The 19,865-nt window shown below is 49.7% G+C and overlaps 7 protein-coding genes across 7 annotated transcripts; 2 read left to right on the top strand and 5 right to left on the bottom strand.

Moving 5' to 3' along the window:
• Positions 1 to 203: 203 nt before the first annotated feature.
• T310_1521 (SAGA complex subunit (Ada2)) lies at positions 204 to 2,428 on the top strand (the record flags this gene model as incomplete). The annotated part of the gene is made up of 4 exons (XM_013475650.1): positions 204 to 848; positions 914 to 2,065; positions 2,101 to 2,301; positions 2,360 to 2,428. 4 exons carry the CDS (start codon positions 204 to 206, stop codon positions 2,426 to 2,428), a joined length of 2,067 nt encoding a protein of 688 aa, XP_013331104.1.
• Positions 2,429 to 3,230: 802 nt separating this feature from the next.
• Positions 3,231 to 4,220, bottom strand: T310_1520 (uncharacterized protein; the record flags this gene model as incomplete). The annotated part of the gene is made up of 1 exon (XM_013475649.1): positions 3,231 to 4,220. One exon carries the CDS (start codon positions 4,218 to 4,220, stop codon positions 3,231 to 3,233), a length of 990 nt encoding a protein of 329 aa, XP_013331103.1.
• A 3,020-nt stretch (positions 4,221 to 7,240) lies between these two features.
• Positions 7,241 to 8,407, bottom strand: T310_1519 (Mannitol-1-phosphate 5-dehydrogenase; the record flags this gene model as incomplete). The annotated part of the gene is made up of 1 exon (XM_013475648.1): positions 7,241 to 8,407. The coding sequence occupies one exon, from the start codon at positions 8,405 to 8,407 to the stop codon at positions 7,241 to 7,243; it is 1,167 nt and encodes a 388-aa protein (XP_013331102.1).
• Positions 8,408 to 10,155: 1,748 nt separating this feature from the next.
• T310_1518 (uncharacterized protein) lies at positions 10,156 to 11,115 on the bottom strand (the record flags this gene model as incomplete). Its single annotated transcript, XM_013475647.1, has 4 exons — positions 10,156 to 10,229; positions 10,291 to 10,719; positions 10,785 to 10,955; positions 11,025 to 11,115. The coding sequence occupies 4 exons, from the start codon at positions 11,113 to 11,115 to the stop codon at positions 10,156 to 10,158; spliced, it is 765 nt and encodes a 254-aa protein (XP_013331101.1).
• Positions 11,116 to 11,971: 856 nt separating this feature from the next.
• Positions 11,972 to 15,199, bottom strand: T310_1517 (COPI vesicle coat beta' subunit; the record flags this gene model as incomplete). Its single annotated transcript, XM_013475646.1, has 5 exons — positions 11,972 to 13,123; positions 13,190 to 14,458; positions 14,528 to 14,620; positions 14,694 to 14,734; positions 14,878 to 15,199. 5 exons carry the CDS (start codon positions 15,197 to 15,199, stop codon positions 11,972 to 11,974), a joined length of 2,877 nt encoding a protein of 958 aa, XP_013331100.1.
• A 571-nt stretch (positions 15,200 to 15,770) lies between these two features.
• On the bottom strand, positions 15,771 to 16,995 carry T310_1516 (NADH-ubiquinone oxidoreductase subunit; the record flags this gene model as incomplete). The annotated part of the gene is made up of 4 exons (XM_013475645.1): positions 15,771 to 15,852; positions 15,911 to 16,015; positions 16,072 to 16,713; positions 16,946 to 16,995. The coding sequence occupies 4 exons, from the start codon at positions 16,993 to 16,995 to the stop codon at positions 15,771 to 15,773; spliced, it is 879 nt and encodes a 292-aa protein (XP_013331099.1).
• Positions 16,996 to 17,162: 167 nt separating this feature from the next.
• On the top strand, positions 17,163 to 19,547 carry T310_1515 (Protein disulfide-isomerase; the record flags this gene model as incomplete). The annotated part of the gene is made up of 4 exons (XM_013475644.1): positions 17,163 to 17,371; positions 17,434 to 17,515; positions 17,569 to 19,107; positions 19,179 to 19,547. 4 exons carry the CDS (start codon positions 17,163 to 17,165, stop codon positions 19,545 to 19,547), a joined length of 2,199 nt encoding a protein of 732 aa, XP_013331098.1.
• Positions 19,548 to 19,865: the final 318 nt, after the last annotated feature.

The following is a 19,865-nucleotide window of genomic DNA, read 5'->3' as shown; positions in this document are numbered from 1 at the left end:
TCGGTGAACGCAGACAATAATTGGGACTGTATTACTGTATTACACCCCTTTATACCGTACCCAGCGGCATTACAGCGCCCCATTGCGCCCGGCCATTCGCTGCTTGCCGCCCAATAGGAGCGCCTGCTTCGCCGCTGCCCGCTGAGTCAGGCCCGGCCTCGCGTAATAATACGCCCTCATTACCGTACCGCGTTACTGCAGGCATGACCCGGCAGCGCGCGCAGCCAACGAGGACGCAGGCTCGTGCCTCAGCCACAGCGAGGCGGTGCCCCTCCCAGCCAATCACGGGGCCCGCTGGCCATCCGCGCAAGACGCCCGTTCGGTATGATTCCAACCCGCCTGTGTCAGCGCCGGCAGCAGCCTGGGCGGGCGACGTCGCGTTTGCCCCCCGACACCTCCAGGGCCCTTCCCCGACAGCGACTGCAGCCGACGTCCAGCATCGAATCCCACGGAAAACCACCCTCGCCTGTGTTCCTTCGACCGCGACAACCCTTGCCACCAGCTCTCGTCGCCGCCGTCTGCCATTTGCTGTTGCTGGCGCTCGCAAGCAGCCTGTTTCACTCCCCTGTCAACGTCAAAGCTCCACCCGCCTGCGGAGAAGACCTGCCCGGTATCAGGTCGATTACTCCGACCTCGCCCTCGACGACGCTTTCTTTTCCGGCCCTGACCCCCCGTCGCCCTCGTCTTCTGGAGGGCACTCAATATCTTCCGAAACGGAGTCGGACAAGGCGGAGGATGAAAGGAGCGAACGATCCATGGGTGTAATACGAAAGAAGACCGCCACGCGCGGCACCGAAGGCGGCACCAAGTACCATTGCGACGTCTGCTCCGTCGATATCACCTCGACGGTAAGCTATCATTGCGGTGCGTGTTCGGGTTGGAGGAATGCAGGCTCACTGATGGTGTTGTTCAGGTCCGGATATCATGCGCGCACCCTGCCTGCCATGAGTACGATCTCTGCGTGCCCTGCTTCGCCGCCGGCGAGAGCTCCAAGAACCATGATCCTCGGACGCATCCCTACCACGTGATCGAGCAGAACTCGGTACCCATCTACACGGAGGACTGGGGCGCTGATGAGGAGCTGCTCCTGCTGGAAGGGGCCGAGATCTATGGTCTGGGCTCGTGGGCGGACATCGCAGACCATATCGGCGGCTACCGCACCAAGGAAGAGGTGCGAGATCACTACATCGAGACGTATATCAACAGCCCCAACTTTCCACTGCCGGCCCGCGCAGACCCAAATGATACAACCCTCCAGGACAGTATCTCCAAGGAGGAGTTCCAGGCACGGAAGAAGCGACGGATCGAGGAGCGCAAGGAAGCTGCCAAGTCGCAACCTCCAACGACCCCTAAGCAGAAACCAACCGCCAGTGTGCCCGCCTGTCATGAGGTCCAGGGCTATATGCCTGGACGGCTGGAGTTCGAGACGGAGTTCTGCAATGATGCGGAAGAGGCCGTGCAGCACATGTCCTTCGAACCCGGCACTAGCCTCAGTGGCGAGGGGGAGAATGATCCGGAGATGGAGTTGAAGATGACCGTGATGGAGATTTACAACAACAAGTTGACGCAGCGGACGGAGCGCAAGAAGATCCTTTTCGAGCACAACCTGCTGGATTATCGGAAGAACACAGCCCAGGAGAAGAAGCGGACGAAGGAAGAGAGGGAGCTGCTGAATAAAGCGAAACCGTTTGCGCGGATGATGAACCATGAGGACTTTGAGGAATTCTGCAAGGGCCTGGAATACGAGCACAACCTGCGATTGGCGATCGCCCAGCTGCAGGAGTGGCGGCAGATGGGCATCACCGACCTCAAAGCCGGGGAGAAATACGAGCAGGAGAAGCAGCAACGCCTGCAGCGGCAGCTCCCCCAAGGCTCGTTTGACCGGTTTGCCAGCACCCGCCCCAAGCAGTCCCAGCAGCCCGAGGCTCCCTCGGCGGCCAGCCAGCTGACTGCGCCCGAGTTGCCGCTGCGGCTGCAACGGGTCGCGAAGCCCGCCGCGGCCGAGCAGAACAACCCGCCCCCAACGACTTCGACCGGGCCCTCGCTGCCAATGGTGACAGCACCAGTGCGCCGCAGCAAAAGTCGAAATATGTCGTGCAGCCGCTCAGCGGGGTGACCCCGTGGAAGCTCGAGAACGAAGGGGCTCCCGATCTGCACCTGCTGACCAAGGAGGAGGTGGAGCTGTGCAATGTGCTGCATATTCAGCCCAAGCCGTACCTGGTCATCAAGGAGGCCCTGCTCAAGGAAGCCATGAAGCAGGGAGGGAGCTTGAAGAAGAAAGACGCTCGAGCGATTTGTAAGGTGGGTGACCTTCCTTTTCTTCCATTTCCTCAGAGTGCGCATGTCTGACGTATTCTAGATCGATGCCGCAAAGACAAGTCGTATTTTTGACTTCATGGTGCATAGTGGTTGGATAACGAAGGGATAACAAAACACATAAATAAATAATGACTTGGAATGATTGACTAATGGTTTGTGTGCTTCTTTCCCCCCTTTCCTGGTGACATTTACGAGACTCTTCTTCGAGAGCATTATATCTATTATTTATTTATTTATTTTTGTCTTATTCAAGAGCATCAAGGCGTCCAGGCAGGCAGGCAGGCAGGCAGGCAGGAAGAGGAAGGTTGGGCGGCATGCGGCGAACATTAACGGACCGGTTGGAATCAGACATGTCATACCATATCAATTTATTATTATTCCTCCAAAATCAAACCAAGCATCCACATAGTATAGATAAGATGATGGCTAGCTCGGTGGAGAAGAGGAAAGGGGAATGAATAGTTAGCCATATTCAAGACAACAACTACTAGGTAGGGTGTACGGAGTATGTTAGGTATCATTCTCATTCTCAGATCCTGATAAATTGATAAACAATGTGGAGTTGCATTATTGTCTGTACTTCTGTTAAGTCAAATTGAATTTTTTTGTTTGACTTGAATGGTGTATCACAATATATTCATTGTTCCTGTTGGTATAGTGTACGAAAAAAGAAAGTATTAGGTTGACTGGTTCATTGGTCGTAATACCTCCAATGTCCCATATATACTTGTAATCCATAAGTAGGTCAGTAAAAATCACAATATATATAGCATATTCAAAGACAAAGAAATCACTAGATACCATTGGGCGCCGTCCATTCCATCTCGTATGGCTCAGCCCAAACCAACCTCATGAATGTGGTTAGTTGATCATCCATCGCAATTGCCATTGCAACAGCAATCACGATCAAGCTAGCTAGCTCTCAATGACAAGACAAGCTCACTGACTCTTTTCTTCAACTTTTTCGTCAGATTTGACGACGACGATACAGGAGAGCCTTGTTCGTTACCCCCGTCGTCGGGATCTGAAGAATTCGCTGCAGTGTAGGAAGACCTACTGCCGGTGGTGGTAGTTCTTCCCTGACTGTGATGAGCAACCATGGCAACGCGCCCAGAAATGACCTGTTGTTGAAGATCTGTTGTTGCGGAGGGCTCATCTTTCTTGCTCCTCTCTCGTTCTCGCTTTCGCCGTTGCCAGTCTGCCATCTCCGAAGTCATGAAGTCCCATGACTTGGACTCTTCTTGCATGAATGCCTTCTCCTCTGCTAGGGGAGAAGGTGTTGTCCAGCGAGAGGTCTGCGACTCCGAAAATCCTGCAGAAGGGCTTGGTTGGAAAGAAGAAGAAGGTTCAGAGGAAAATGACGATGATTGTGGTGATGATAGTGACGTGAGATGACCTCGAGAAGAGTCCGCCCTGCCGGTTTCAACGATGGAAGAAGAATGACGGTGAAGACGGGGCGATACACTCCTAACAAGGTCTAACCCCGTCGAGGCTTCAGTCGCGCGTCTCTTGGCGACATTGTGGTAATGCCGCGCTTGCATTCCCTCTGTGACAGGCACCCATTTCACAATATTGTAGAGGGAATGATCCAAGTGTGAATTAGACACGCTACTACCCAAAGTACGAGATGAGCTTCGATGGTAGACACCAGCACCGCCATTTGTATATGGCTGAGAGGAATGATCCGGTCGAATTCGACTGGAGCAGTTTCCGGCGGGCTGCTCTGTCAAGGAGTTATGACATGGAGGAACGGTCGAGCGGTATGACGGAGCAGCTGAGACGTAAGATGGAGCAGTCGAACGGATGGAAGATGTTTCCCAGTCGAGCTCTCGCGGGGAAGGGGAATACGGAGGCAGCTGCTCGATCGGCGTGAGTAAGGAGCGGTGTGGTTGCAAGGCCATGGTATTCATGCACCACACAAAACTCAGCAAAAAAATATTTTAACGAGCTTGGTCGAAGGTATGTTTTATCAATTTTTCTTAAAAAATTGTACTCTCTGAATCAAAACGTAAGCTCATGTGGGAAATAAGATCCATTTAAATAAGGATGGCCATGGGTATAGCCGAAAGCGGAAATACCCCTCTCTCTGGGCCCTTGGCAGTCTTGTCAAGAGGGGCCTGAAGAACCACAAAAAGAGTCGTTCAGAATGCACAATAATATAGATTTTTTTTGAATCGATTACAGGGATATGATCTCTCGAAAGACTTCAGAGATGTTTGGCACTGCCCAATGGATAAATGATGGACTTTCATAAGAAGAAACATATTTACATCACAACACAGAGAAAACAAACCTCTCGCGTATTCATGTATGCCTGGCGTTTGCTGATTTGAGAATACAACAGGATGAACAGTATATTTTCTTCATACCGTAGATCTACCATGGATATAGACCATAGATAGAATTTCGGATATCTGGTAGATTTATGATCGATCCGCGGTAGATTTCTCGATAACGTTTCCGCGAGAGCCTATCTATACATTCGCACGTATCTGGCAGTATTGACTGGCTGACAACCTACCTAGTACGAAGATAAACTGAAATCTTCCTCTTGTATTGGAGGGATTTTCATCACTTTTCGTGGTTTTTGGTAGTTATCAGCTTTATTCCTGCTATATTAAAGCTTATTCAGATGTGTGTACCATGATTATAAATTACGAGACTTCTACAGAAAGGCATAGATATCAGACATTTAGTAATCTCGAGTACATTAATTTAATACCTTATAATACGAAAAAAAAGTATTGGATTAGATGACATGTTGCAGATCATCAAGAAGTGTTGTACCTCTGGAACGCCTTGGTATTAGGAAGAATTTTTTACATTAGGTGCTCAAAGAGAGAATTAGGTATTATTATTCGAAATTTGTCGATAAGACCCTACTAATCATCCTACTATACCTAAGTAGGGGTAATTATGATTTACTGATAGTTCAGACAGCTTTCTACCCTTCCAGGCCTCTTATAAACTAATCGTACAACAAATACTGAATGAATTCCTTTTGGTCAATATATCTCTGCCAGTAGGATAATAGATTTGATACCCACTTTTTTTTTAAAAAAAAGGTTAGGATATCAATCAAGTCCATCGCTAAAATTTTACTTGCTACCTTTTCCTATTATTTACAGAAGAACTGTATTTTGCAGTTGTAGTCGTACTGCTTCTCAGTAAGATTTTATATGAAATTTCGATCGATAACTCACCACTACTCTTAAGCTCAAAAGTCTCAATTGATATATATGGTATGATATCATATTATTATTTATGTTCCTCAGGTTTTTTTATTTTTTTATCCGTGACTTTCTGAAGTAGAATATACCCTGTACGCTCTCCTGGAATTATCGTATCGTCGACATACTCAACACGTTTCTCTGTTATAAAACGTAGATTTTTATATACCACATATGGGAGCTACATGATGCACATAGTGAAAAATATATAGTGGATCAGTGATATTATCTTCCAGACCCTATTCTGAAATCAAACCAGCAAATTTCTTGGGAGCTTTCTGGAGGTAGGTATACAAAGATAAAGAAAACAGGTCCTTACCTACATATGCATGCGTACAATACAGTCGCACGCACTTACAATTCGTACAGTACATAGATAGCTAAGACCTGCTGCTAGGAGATAGGTAGGGTCCAAACTCCAAGGCTCGAAGCGATATTCTTGCCTCACCTTGTCTGTTTGCTTGTATATCAAAAAGCAAAAAAAAAAAGACGGTTAATTAATACTTAATACCTGAGAAATCTCTGAGATAAGGAACCCCATTACCCACCTAACCTAACCTACCTTAGGTACCTGGTCCTTAGGCTTGTTTTTAGGCTAAGGTAGGATTATAAAGTTATCGTGATTAGCCTACGTAGGTACATACATAATTCTGTAATCTCTTATTGTTGCGATTCCAGTTTTGATTCTTTTCTTTTTTTTCTGCTCTGATGATCGATTTCTTGGGACTTTTAACTACATAGCTAGGAGCTCTTACTGTGTTTGTTTACTTCATAGCAATTGTTCGCATCGACAAGCAGATGACTCGTCGAAAAAAAAATATTGTCGTTCCCGTCTAGCCAGCTGCTCCTCGTCATCATTATTTTATTTATTAATTGTCAGGTTTCCAGGGGGGTGGACTAATAACGAACTCGGATTATTATTTTATCTCAGCCCGTAGTTAGGCTGCCTGGTTCAGTGGGTAACATGAATCAATCCTAAGGCTGAGATTTTTAATTTTAATTAATTAATTAATTAAACCTCGGGAAAAATTAAATCAATCTGTACTTGTCTCTTTCCGGATAAATTGATAGTAAACGAACATGGATACCCCGGACAGACATCCAAGACAGAGTCCAATCATCCACCAGTCTGACAACTTTTTACTTCTACATGCCAACTTGAGATTCTCTCTTTATCATCTGATCGATATCAGCGATTTTCAGCTGCTACTCCGGAGTAAGGATTAAGATTGAACGGCGCACGCCACATGGCGCGATGGCGTTGCCGGCGCTGTTGACCCACCCGACGGATATAATTTCATACATTAGCCTGATGGACGGGCCCCTCGTCTAGCGCCCGAGACGGGGACTTATTACATCATTGATCAAATGCTGCATTTTGAAGAGAAACAATTTTATTATTTTGTATCCTTCTAGCGTACATGTGGTTTCCGCTAGATGCCACAGGTTTGTAGTATTAAGTTATGCTCGTAGAATAATTCAACCCTGCACGCCTTCCGTCATGCCATGCTAATCGATCTCGGTCCTTCATGTCGTTAAGTTCATCCATTCTAACGCGTGGTGTCATATCCGGGCCTGCCATCTATGCTTTGAATCAGGATCGTGTGGGGGGAATATTAGAGATAGAGAACGGAAGAAAAGAAAAGAAAAAGTCGTTACCGAAAGGGGAAAATCTGGGTGGAGACGCAATCCTACTTGGATTCTCCCTGCACCTTCTCAACCAATTTGAGCACAGGCGGGTACAAAGGGTGGTCCTTTTCCAGCCCGGTGAGCTGGCTGGTGGCATCAGCGGCTGATTTCTCCTTCAAGATCTTGGCTAGCTCAACGCTCTCATCGTCACCGGGAACGTTCTGGAAACGCAGAGCCTGCTCAATCGGGCCCAAGAGAGCTTCGAACTCCATTCCGCGCTCCGCCAGCTGCGACGCAGGGCCAACGAAACGCTCCTTGCGCGAGAGTTTGCGCAATGGTGCGCGGCCCACACGTTCGACCACGTCCTCCAGGTATGGATTGGAGATGCGTTTAATGATCGTGTCCACATACGCCTGCTGCTCCTCCTTAGAGATGCCGTGCTTGGCGACGATCAGAGCTGCAGTCTCGTCGAGGACGTCGCGGATGGTCTGACGAATCTTCTCGTCGCTCAACGCATCGTGGATGGTCTTCTTTCCGGAAGTGTAGCCGTAGTACGCCGCCGTGGCATGACCGGTGTTGACAGTGAAGAGTTTGCGTTCAATGTAGGGCTCCAGGTTGTCGACCCAATGGATGGCGGGGATATCTGGGTGGCCCACGTCACCAAAGGGAGCCTTCTCGACAACCCATTCGTAGAACTTCTCGATGCGAACGTTGAGGCCCGAGTCGGGAGCCTGAGTCGGAACGATGCGATCAATCGCGGAGTTGGCGAACTGAGCCCGAGAGTAGAGACTCTTCACCCGCTCCGGGTCGGTGTTGTCCTTGATAAACCCATGCAGAGTGTCGGTAGCTCCAATGGCATTCTCACAGGCAATGACAGCCACGGGCTTGGAGGCCGTACGCGCGTCAATGCCCTTCGCAATGACCGGGGCAATGAATTTCAGGACGTTGGGCCCAACGGCACAGGTCACCACGTCTGCAGTAGAAATCTCGTTGATCACATCTCCCTCGTTCTTCTTGGAGTTGATGGCACGGTAGTTGTTGATCGTCTTGGTGGTCTCGCCCTCCTCGCTGACCTCAGTCACCTGGTACGAGGGGTTGTTCTGCAGAGCCTCGATGATGTTGTCCATCACATCGATGAAGACGACTTCGAACCCCGAAGTATGGAGGAACTCGGCAACAAAGCCGCGGCCAATGTTGCCGCCACCAAAGTGAACTGCTTTCTTTCCCATGATGACAGGGATGATCTGGTCAATGCAGGGAAGATTTGGTGGTTATGTGTGCAAGCGGGTAAGAAAGAGGGCTATCTGCAAACACGCTGCAATGATACGATGTAAGCTCCAAGATATGCTTAGCTCAGCATCCAGGTAGTGTGACTTACCAGGAGACAATGATCAGTGGTCAAGAGAAGGCGGACAGAAAGGACGATTTGGGTGTGGAAGAGAGGAGAAAAACAAACAGAGGACGGAAAGCAGAAGGCAATTAAAGAGGGGCAGGGAGGCAGGAATGATTTAAACATTGATTATCGACGCACGCGTTGAAGGCAGGAACACATACATCATCGCGGGCCCTTCCGCCCCGTTCATTCCCTACTGGGTCCGCGCTAGTCACTAGTCGCTGCCCGGCGTGTGCCCCAGCCCCGAATCGCAGCTGGCGAATAGTTCATAGTAAATTAATTAATGCAGATGTCTCTCCGGTTTATTTCTGTGCCCGTCAATTATCCGTGCCTCACAGGGCAGTGAATCAGGATTACGCCGAACTAGCACCGACCAGGCCCGTCTGATGAGAGGCATGTGTAGCGATCGCCGCTCGCCATTCCCCAGAAAGAGTCATACGTTGCTCAATGGTAGGACAATGCGGTTACACTTCGAGGCTAAGACCAGTCACAGACAGAGACATCCAGTGGCTTTGACAGCAAGCATCCCTTGACTCGCTCACCGGGATATGGCCAAGCCCTTGCGGAGAGGACGCTGCAATGCGACAAGACACCACCCCCACAGCATGGTTGGCGGTCAGGCTTTGCGCTTCTCCAAGCGTGGAGGACAACTGGAATATGGGGTGGGGATGCCAGTAAGCCCGTGCGAAGATTTGTTGAATAACACCATTTTCAAAACTGCAGATTCAGGCTGAGCTTCCCTGCTTGCGGATTCGACTCAACAGTGCGCCTATGATGTTATTTTTCTAGTAGTAAAAAATGACGTCTGGGTTACACTGTCAAGGAGACGCTAATTCCGGGTCTGTTTACCTGCAATTGACGCAATGCAGCAGACACGATGCGTGAATTTTTGGTGGTAAAACTCTGTCAGAATTCAACTGCTTGAAATTTATCTTTGGGCTCTAGCAAAACCGGAAATGTTCCATCCAAGGTTGCCTGAAACAGGTGCCGGTGACTACCCCTACACATTCGCATGTTATTTGCTCACCAGAAAATCCCTCAACAAAATATATCGCACTATCTGATAAAACATACAAGAGCATTTCATCTCAAAAATGATTGGAGTTCTGACTAATATGGTATGCAGAATATGCAGATAACAGCCATCCAGTCGAAAATAACTTCGATATTCACATCCCATCATGTCACCCACAAGTTACAACATTAAGCCACTCATGGAGCTGCAATTCACCCGTCTTCTCCTGCAAAATGGAGATAAAAAAAGGACAACATGCAAAATGGGAATCCCTGAGAGGTGAATAGAAAAAGACAAGCAAGCAGAATGAAAAGAAATCCATCATTCATCATCTTCTTCGAGAGCTTATCCTTCCCGATGCGTGATAAGCATACTTCTTCTCTTCCTGGTCGACTATACCTCAAGCCTCTGTTGCTTCCTTGTCTGCCGGGGGCGATGAGGAGCCACCCGGCGGAAACGTGATGACACTGATCACGACGGTGACAAAGATCAGACATACAGCAGCCCATGTCATGCCGAGAAACTTCTCGCCTCCAGTGGCCGTTATCCCGTAGTTTTTACCGTGCCGATTAATCAGGTCGACGAATTGGACGGCGATCACGGACGCCACCGAGGAGGAGACTCCGAGGCAGACAAAGCTGAGCTAGAAGCATGTCAGCGAGGCACAGTCATGATGATATAACAGCAAAAGAATGTGTACGTACGACCGTGAAGAAGAGGTGTGCCATCATAGATGGTCTCCCCCCCAGCTGACGTTCGTAAGATCTCCATGAGGAGCGTGATTCCTGTCGCGCCTGCCCCCATTATGTATAGGACCGACATGGCCTTGGTGGTGGTCTCCATGACCGAAAAGTCGTCGGTAATCGTATCGGGCCAGTTGATGTCGGAAACATTGAAACCCGCTTTGAGTTCGTTCGAGAGCACATTGGCCGGGTTGAACGCGAAGACGGCCGAACGATCGGAGCAGCTCGTCACGTTGCGATGGTTGTCGACAAAGTACCCTTCGCAGTACGCCAGCACGTATACGGAATACATGTCCCGTAAGCCCAAGTCGCTGGCTGAACTGCTTTTCGCAGCCTTGATTGCCGCCGTGGGTTGTGACGCGGAGGTATTGAGCTTAGATTGAGCAATTTCTGTCAATATTCGGTTTCTTTCTCGCATTTTCAAGTTTCAAAGCAGGCTGCAGAGGAGAACATACTGTCATAACGCTGGCATCCTGAAGGAAATTCTTCTGCGAGCCCGCGAACAGGCACAGCATAGTGAGGATGAAGGATATCAAGGCGCAGACCTTCGATAATAGACCAAGTACGGGAAACATGGTGTCGACTTCCCTCAGCTGTGTCCTCTGTCTCCTCTCTGTCGCCAATGACTTGGGCTTCAGGCAGAATACAATGAACGGATCAGAAGAAGAAAAGGATAAGAGAAAGCTACAACGTACGTACTGTACACAGAATGACTACGTCCAGAAAGCCAGAAAAAAGAAAACTGGGAACAGAAGTCCTGTCCCCAAATCCCGACCTCATAGTCATTTTATCTTAATCATACAGTACATAGAATACAGGAATGGGAGAGGCTGGATATTTGCATTCCTTGAAATGTTTCTAAAAAAAAACGAGATAAAAACTCCAAGTCTAGAACTCGGGCACATGAAGCATGGCGCATATCATGCCAGATCTCAACAAACAAGCACGAGACACCTCCCCACACTTATCAATCCAGTACTTGTGCAAAAGTAGGATTATAATTAATTTCCATACTCTTTGTTGCTTGCACGTTTCCCCAGCCTGTGGGAAGTATGTACTCCGTATCGGAGTATGTCGGGTTATGCCAGCCTGCCCCTAGCTGAATGGTGATTGGATCCCGTAGAACCTGTCAAGATACACGCCAACCAATCACAGGCAAGTCTTGCTATCTTTGCTATCCAATCACAATGAAGATTTTTGTCGGGAGTAGCCCCACCAGGGCTTTTCGTAGCCACGCTCTAGCATTCAGCGCAGGTGAGTTAGCTGCAATGTACGCAGTACAGAGTACCTATGTAGATAATCTTTACGATCCCTGATAAGGCTAGATAAAAAAAAGAAAGGCTTAAATTAGTATCTGAGCTGTCTCTGTTCGAGAATATTTGAATCATTCCAATGGAGTTTCCCAAGCTCCTAGAAGGTCTAGAACGTCAGGTTGCCGAGTAGCTAGTTATCCGGGGAGAGACTTCGATATAAACATTTTTTCGTGGTTATACGGAAATCTACACCCTAACAGAAGACATGATATAACATGATAATAATAAAAACTCTGACAGAACAGACAGAGGACCGTTTTTCGGCACAAATAGAACAAAAAAGCAGGTTGAGTATTCGCAAAAAGTCGTCCCATGATCCACACATTAAGCTACGCTTCCGTTTCTACCTCGGGAGCTCCATTCGCTGCACTCGCGGCCTCACCTTCGCCGCCAACATCGATTAAGGACTCGGAAGACGGAGGTTCTGGTGCCCCTTCCTTTTCCAAACGCAGGTATTCGTCCCATTCGGGGAAGAGGTCGTCATCGGAAGCACCCGAATCGGCACCCGGTGGCACTCCGATCAGGCGTGCGACCTTGGACTTGCCGGACTGCTCCAAAGACTCCTTCCATCGGACAACCAGATTGGGTGCCCGCGATGGCTTATAGGTCTGAGCAAAGAACACCGCTTCTGCAAGGCGGTTGGTCTGGACGAGGAGATCAATACAGGCGTCCACATCGCCCACGCTCCACAGAGCAGAGAAAGAAACGTTGTGCAGACCGGCCGCTGAGGCTTGTTCCGCCAATGCACGCAGGCCCTCTGCGTTCGAGGTCGAGGTGTACAGGAGGAGCAGCGATCCCAGGTCCTTGGCATGGGTGAAGCATTCCTGCGCAAGACTCAGATCCCATGCGTTCAACGCTGCGTCACCGACAGTCTTCCACTTGTGCTCAACATCGGCCTCGCGGGCGATCTCAAGGGCGATATCTAGCCGATTCAGGGAGAGTGCCAGCTCGAAACGGTGCTCCTGGTCCGTGGCCACCTCAAGCGCCATGTCCTTGTAACCCTGTCCTTCCAGGAAGCGTGCAATCTTGTTCATCTGATCCTGGGGGATATCACTGAGAAGCTCCGCGGCAGCGTCCATGTCACCTCGCAACACCAGCGTCTGGTATTCGACAACGGACAAGGACAACGCGAAGGAGACAACATTGACGTCCTTGTCGGCGAGATAGATTCGACCATCTCGAGGCAGGTAGCCCAGGACATACATCGGTTGGTCAAAGTGAGAGATCGTGTATGTCTGGTCCCCGACCAGGTAGTTCAAGCGGTTGGTGGAATTTGTGTAGATGAAGCAATCCCCAACCCATTGTCCAGTTCTAACAGTCTCGCTGATATCCGTGACGACCTCAAAGGCCGATTCGACGCCATCCTCGTCAGCCTCACCGTTGTTCAGACCATTAATGTAGTTTTCTCTGGAGAAACGAAGGACGTAGAACGCGTCCTCGCAAGCAAGAGTGACCAGTTCACCCGACTCGGACCAGTAAACCTAACGTTGGTGTCAGTAATATCGATCGAGAATACCCCTGTGTCAATGACAAGTGTAGATGCTTACATCTTTCGGCTCGACTTCGATTCGTCGAACTAAGTTTCCAGTCTCCCAGTCGAACATTCCAATTCCACCCTGGCCTTTGACACCAAGTAGCACGCCTCCAGTGAGACCCTCCGCCTGGAAACCAACGTCCAAACCACCGCTCTTTTCCTTGAAATTCTTGAATATCTTCACGCTAGTTGCTGACTCGCGAATAGCAAAATCATTGCTGTTATCCTTCGATCCCCACACGAAATCAAGAGCTTGCCCAAAGGCCTTGTTTCTCCAGGCAAGAGCAGTGTAGATGATGTACTCGCCATCACCACACACCGAGACAAATCGCCCATTCGGTGAGTGAGCCAGCGTCTGAGGGTAGACTTCGCACGATCCCAACTCCTTCGTCGGCAGGGCAAGAGGTGCGCCATCCTTGAGATCCATTTCACCGCCCTTGATAACGGTAGACACCACTTCGTTATGTCGTGCCCAGATAATCTTTCCTGACCCATCCATCGAAACAGCTGGTTCTTCTCTTCCCATCTTCACCACAACCGCACCATCATCGAAGCCCATTGCAATGCCCTGCTTGCCGCGCTGGTAGCTAACACACCAGGCTCGCTCCAGCCCATAATTCAATGACTGCTCCAGTCTGTAGGTGTTCGCGTGCCATATCTTGATTGTTCCATCCTCGGATCCGGAGATGATAATAGGCAGTTCGGGGTGATAACAGGCGAACGAGACATTGCTGGTGTGACCCTCCAGCGTGGCAATGAGCGCCTTCGTCGTATAATCCCACACTTTGACAGTCTTGTCGTCGGAGGTGGTAAGAAGGTAGGGCTTATCAGCCTGAGGGTAGTAGTCGACATGATTCACACCCTTGGTTTCGTGCGCCTCCAAGGTGAAGTTGGGGTGACTCGAACCGAGACTCCATATTTTGACAGTTCGGTCCAAGCAGGCGGACGCAAATGTGTTTGTATCCTTGGGGTTGATTGCGAGCCCCATGACATAGTGGTTGTGACCTTCAAACACTTGCACACATTTCCAGCCCTTCTCCCAATCCCACAATTTGATCGTCATGTCATCGGAAGCGGTGAGGACGAAGGGTTGTGTCGGGTGGACGGCAATCGACCGGATATAGTCAGGATGCGCCTCGAAGGACGTGATCTTCTCAGATGTGTTGTAGTTGTAAACGCGAAGTTGAAAGTCATCTGATCCGCAAACAATCCAATTCTTGCGAGCGATGAAACGACCAGCGCGGACAGGGACATCGGTCAGTTCGAATGTTTTGATGATCGACTGCAGTAGTTGTGTCAGCCCAGCTCCCCAAATCTATAGCCTAGGAAATAAGTAAAAAGACATATTTACCTGTGTCTCATAGGACCAGATGTAGACGTGTCCTGCAAGTCCATTAGCACCTTTCTCCACAAGAACCCCGCAGTACAAATAGACAGCATACCGCTATACAGCGTCGTTAAAATCTATATCTTTTGATCAGCACTACTCTCAGCAACTGGCACCTGATAGTACTTACCCATGGCTCTGTTGGGTGGAAATCAATGCCCTTCACCCGCTCTGAACGGGCAAAGAGCTGCCTCTGCAGTACACAATTGCGGTCAGCAAGTCTATCCGAATTTTGACAGTTCTTGTAATAAGTAACAGTGCAGTTGAAGAGACAAATACAGCCCTCCAATAAATGAAAGAAAATGGGTGCGCACCTTGATGTCTAACCGCATATTCCAGGTTCACTTGCGTGTTCTCCAGGAGATAGTATGAACTGTGTGCGCCCGTACAAAGGGCCTCGTTCAAGGCGGAGAAGGCTCCAGTCCGGGAAAGGGACGCAAAAGATGGTTTGCAGAACAAGACCTCCTTGTGCCAGTAAGTAGTTGTCACTATCGTTGCGCCGTGGAGGTCTGTAAGTTGGTGCGTCGGCCTCAATAATAGTAGACGACCCCCGGGGAGATCTTGATGTGTCCAGTTCGGCGCGGGCGTTTTGTCCCAGCACGGCTTAGTGCGGATACCATCGTGGCCTGAACGCATCATTGGCCGCCATATCAAGTACCTGGCTAAGGGGAAACAGCAGTCAATCAACTCAATCCAAGTATCCAGCAGAGAGATTATTATCTATCATGAATAATACAATAATAGAATCGTGTGTAGTCAGGTAATATGCTGTATAGCTTTCTCCATGTTCTCTTCCAATGCCAGAACAAGCACCATGCTATCCAAGAATCACGCCGGTGATTTCTTCTCTCAGAGTTCAATCCACAGTAGACAACTACGTTTTCATCTGTTGCTTTCTGCTTTCTTTTTCCTTTCTTTCTTTTCTTTTTTTTTTCCCTTTCTCTATCTCTCCTTTTTTTTTAGAAAAAAAAATCACTTTCTTTTGTCCTCTTCCCTTCTTGCCTCCGGTTCCTTCTCAAAAAGAATGGCAAATTAAAAATATTATCTGTTTATCTACGCAACGCACTATGCCGTAATGAACCGTAGTGAACCTTCCTTCGTCACTAGGAAAGTAAGCAATAAGATAATGCGCCATAGATGTATTGCTCTACATGAATTGAGAACCGTTAATAAATACAGGTATCTTATTGCCAATCAAAGGAACACCTTATGATTTTTCGGGGGTATGCGTATCGCGTTCAAAGTAAGTCCATTGTTCTGGTCGAGGCTTCTCAGCGAGCTCCTCCCACCTGCGCAATGAGTTAGTTTTAGATTCAGGCGAACGGAAACCTGGAAAACAGGACATACACTCGGGCCTTTGCCAATTCATCCACGAGTTTCAGCTCCCCTTCAGCGACCTGGATGAGTTCCTCGATCAAGCCACCACCAATCTTGTTCTCGATCTCAGCAATCCTAGTAGCTCGTTAGCCTCATCGCAACCAGGAACTGCCATGCACGAAATGACGTACTGGTCTGCCTCCAGGGGTGGCTCGCTCTCCCATTGAATGTTGTCTGACTCGAAGTCGGAATCTCTCTTTTCAGGGTCCGTGACCTCCTCCATGATCTTGTGCCAACGGGCAAGCTCCTCCTCCGTTCGCGCCGGTCCTTCCGTGCTCGGCTCCATGCCCTCACCGTCCCACTCCAAGCCGCGAGGGCCAGCATTGGGGTCACCCTCCTGCCGCGCAGCGTAAGAACCATCCGGAAGACGGACCGGTTCGAAGCGCTTCGGCTGAGCAGCGACTGTCTTCTTCACGCGCTCGAGCCATTCATCGAACCCCGGGGGCTTGGTGGACTCGACAATCTGTAGACGGTGGCGGGTCAGAGCCTCGGTAGACTGACGGTAGACCGATGTCTCCGGGAAAGCCTTGAGCTTCTCGAGAGTAGACTTGTAGAGAAAGATGAGCGTCGGGCGTGGGTTGGGGTGGGTTCGGAGCCCGGTCAAGCCAGTGGGAGCCAGAGGCTCGAGATAGCGGCCCTGCTTGACGTTGGCCAGTAATCGGAGGTCGACCTCATTGTAAAAGAATGGCCGAGAGAGCAAAATCAATTGACCCGGAGGAGTGGAAGAACAAAGCCCAACAGTGCGCGGGCAGACGACGTCGATGCTCGGATACCTAATCTGGAGGCAGTCTCTGGTGTTGCGCTGCAGGTGACTCGGAGCGGAGAAACATCTGCTCCACGCCGGACCCAAGGGGCGCTCAGCTGGTCGAACGGCCAGACTCAGGCCAGAAGTCGCGCCAACGACAGCATCTCTCTACTGCCCAGGGGCTGTTTTTCGTCTACGTCCACTGCGATCACGTCTGCTTCCTAATCCCCGTCTCGAAACCTGCAGGCCCCAGCACGGACGTATTTGTCCTCGTCGACGCGCAAACGCTGTCGTGGCCCTTTTGCCTCATCTCTCGTCTCGAGCTGCAAGCCGCAGACGACCCGTTCCGTTATCCATGTACCCCCTCTAACAGCTGTGCTGTGGAGCCTTTTTTTCGCCTTCTTTCGCCCTCGTTCGCATACAGAGACTTTGCTTTGGACGTCCTTTCAAGGTCATTGACCTCACATACCCGCCAGCATGAAGCCCTCGTTGCTGGTGTGGTCGCTCCTATCGCTTGTCGCGCTTCCGACCTTCGCCACTCCCTCAGATGATGCGCCAGAGAACACCCTGGTAAAAAGGGATCCAGATTCGGAATCTGTCAGCACCACCTTCAACAACATTGAGGTGCCCCCCCAGAAGCTATTGACCCCCGAAAACTTTCAAGATACTATCAAGGATGGCTACTGGTAAGGGCTTCCTGCGCCGTGACGACCGTACTCCTGCAGAGAAATCGCTAACATGCCATTAGGTTTGTTAAGCACTATTCCCCCAGCTGTCCACACTGCCAGCACATCGCACCCACGTGGCAGACCTTATACGAGTTCTATTATGTGAGTAGCGATTATATCTGGCCTATGGGATCATAATGTCTGACATGCAACAGACGTCCGACCCGTTGTCGACAGCTTCAGCCAAAACACCCGATGTACAGTCCTCTTTGAATTCCTTTACCGGTTTCTATAATTTCCATTTTGCGTCGATGAACTGTCTCGCGTACATGGACCTGTGCCAAAAGCTCGATGTGAAATACTTCCCCACTTTCGCTCTTTACCACAATGGCGAGCTGTTGGAACAATACTCCGGTCCGAAGACGATGGAAGGTTTAAGTCACTTTATCGAGGAGAAGTTGGAGTTAATTCGACCTGGTTCTCGACCCCGAAAGGGACTGAAGCTGCCGAAGCCCGGTGCCAAAAGTGTGGACACCAAGGCGGAGCCTGATAAGCCTGAGGCGAAGGATAAGGATCCCGAGGCGGGCATCAAGGCCGGTGAAAAGCACAACGAACAGGCTGCGCAGCTCGCCAGCAAGACGGCTCAGGATAATTCCGCTGCCACCAAGGCCACTGGCAAAAAGCCTACCTCGACTGTTGTCCCCAATCCTCAAGGAATCTCGGTCCCATTGACAGCAGAGAGCTTCCAAAAGTTTGTCACAAAGACGCGGAACCCCTGGTTCATCAAATTCTATGCGCCATGGTGCACTCACTGTCAAGCGCTGGCTCCCAACTGGCATCAGATGGCTAAAGAGATGAAGGGCATTTTGAATGTCGGTGAAGTCAATTGCGACGTTGAAACTCGACTTTGCAAAGATGCTGGCGTGAAGGGATATCCGACAATCTATTTCTTCAAGGGTGGAGAGAAGGTCGAGTATGAAGGCCTGCGTGGACTAGGCGATCTCATCACTTGGGCTGAAAAAGCCGTCGAAGTCGCCTCGGGTGTTCAATACGTGGATGCAGCCAAGTTTAAGGAATTGGAAGAGAAGGAGGAAGTGATCTTCCTGTACTTTTTTGACCATGCGACCACTTCGGAGGATTTCATCGCACTGGAACGCTTGACGCTGAGCCTGGTTGGCCACGCCCGGCTCGTCAAGACCGATAGTGCTGCGCTTGCGGAAAGGTTCAAGATCTCAACTTGGCCCCGTCTTCTGGTTGTCAGGGACGGTCGGCCTACGTATTACAACGCCCTCGCTCCCAGGGATATGAGGGACTTCCACCAGGTGTTGAACTGGATGAAAAGTGTCTGGCTGCCAATTGTGCCTGAGCTGACCGCTTCGAACGCGAGGGAGATCATGAATGGCAAGTTTGTTGTACTAGGCATTCTCACCCACAGGCGGTCGGACGAATTCATGTTGGCGAAACGCGAGTTGAAGGAAGCTGCAATGGAATGGATGGACAAGCAGGCGCAGCTCATCCAGCTGGAGAGACAAGAACTCCGTGATGCGAAGCAACTCCGTATCGAGGAGGCCGAAGACCGCAACGACCAGCGCGCTTTGCGAGCTGCGAAGAGCATGCATATCAACGTTAACGAGGATGACAGAAAGCAAGTTGCGTTCGCATGGGTCGATGGTGATTTCTGGGAGCGTTGGCTCCGGACTACGTACGGTATTGATGTGAAGAACGGGGAGCGTGTTATTATCAACGATGAAGACGTAAGTTCCTTTTTTCAACTCTTTCAACTCGACCTCAGTCATTGAACACTGGCTAACTAAAATATTCGCAGAACCGACGCTACTGGGACACCGCTGCTAGTGGAGCACCGATCATGCCTTCACGGACCTCGATTCTGGAGACGATTCCTCTGGTCATTAGCAACCCGCCCAAGCTCAAGTCCAAGTCCACCATCGGCACGATTGAATCTGCATTCTTCCACACCCGCTCCTTTATTGCCAACCATCGCATTGTTTCCAGCTCCATTTTCATCATCTCCTTCATTGTCGCTGCTGTCTTTGCGCGACGAAGGTTCCTGAAGCGGGGATCCCTTGGCGGATACGGCGGCGGCATTCTCGGTTTTGGCAACGGTGGTGGCTTTTTCCGACTTGACGGAAAGGAGGGTATCTTGAATGGTGGTTCGACGGGCAAGGTCGATTGACGACTGGTACTGCATTGGCCTTTTTTCTTGTTCATTTGTTTAATTTTTTTTCTTCCTTTTTTTTCTCTGTGTGTGTTGTTTGGTTCTTGCTTCCTATATGATAGGAGAACGTTGTTACGCTCATGAACCTGAACCTTTTTTTTCCATTGCAAGATCAAAAGAGAAGAGAGGGAGATTGAGAGAGCACGAGCATGACTACTTGCCATGCTGGTAGCCAAATATGTACCTATAGAAGCTAACTAACTACTAAGAAAGACTGCAGACAAACAGACAAAGTGACATTGTCATGTCAGTCTTCCTTTTCTTTCTTTCTCGTCT

This window comes from Rasamsonia emersonii (assembly GCF_000968595.1).
Source record: "Rasamsonia emersonii CBS 393.64 chromosome Unknown ctg1118621759991, whole genome shotgun sequence".
In the NCBI taxonomy this organism is placed as follows: Eukaryota; Fungi; Ascomycota; class Eurotiomycetes; order Eurotiales; family Trichocomaceae; genus Rasamsonia; species Rasamsonia emersonii.
This window is presented reverse-complemented; position numbering and strand designations above follow the sequence as displayed.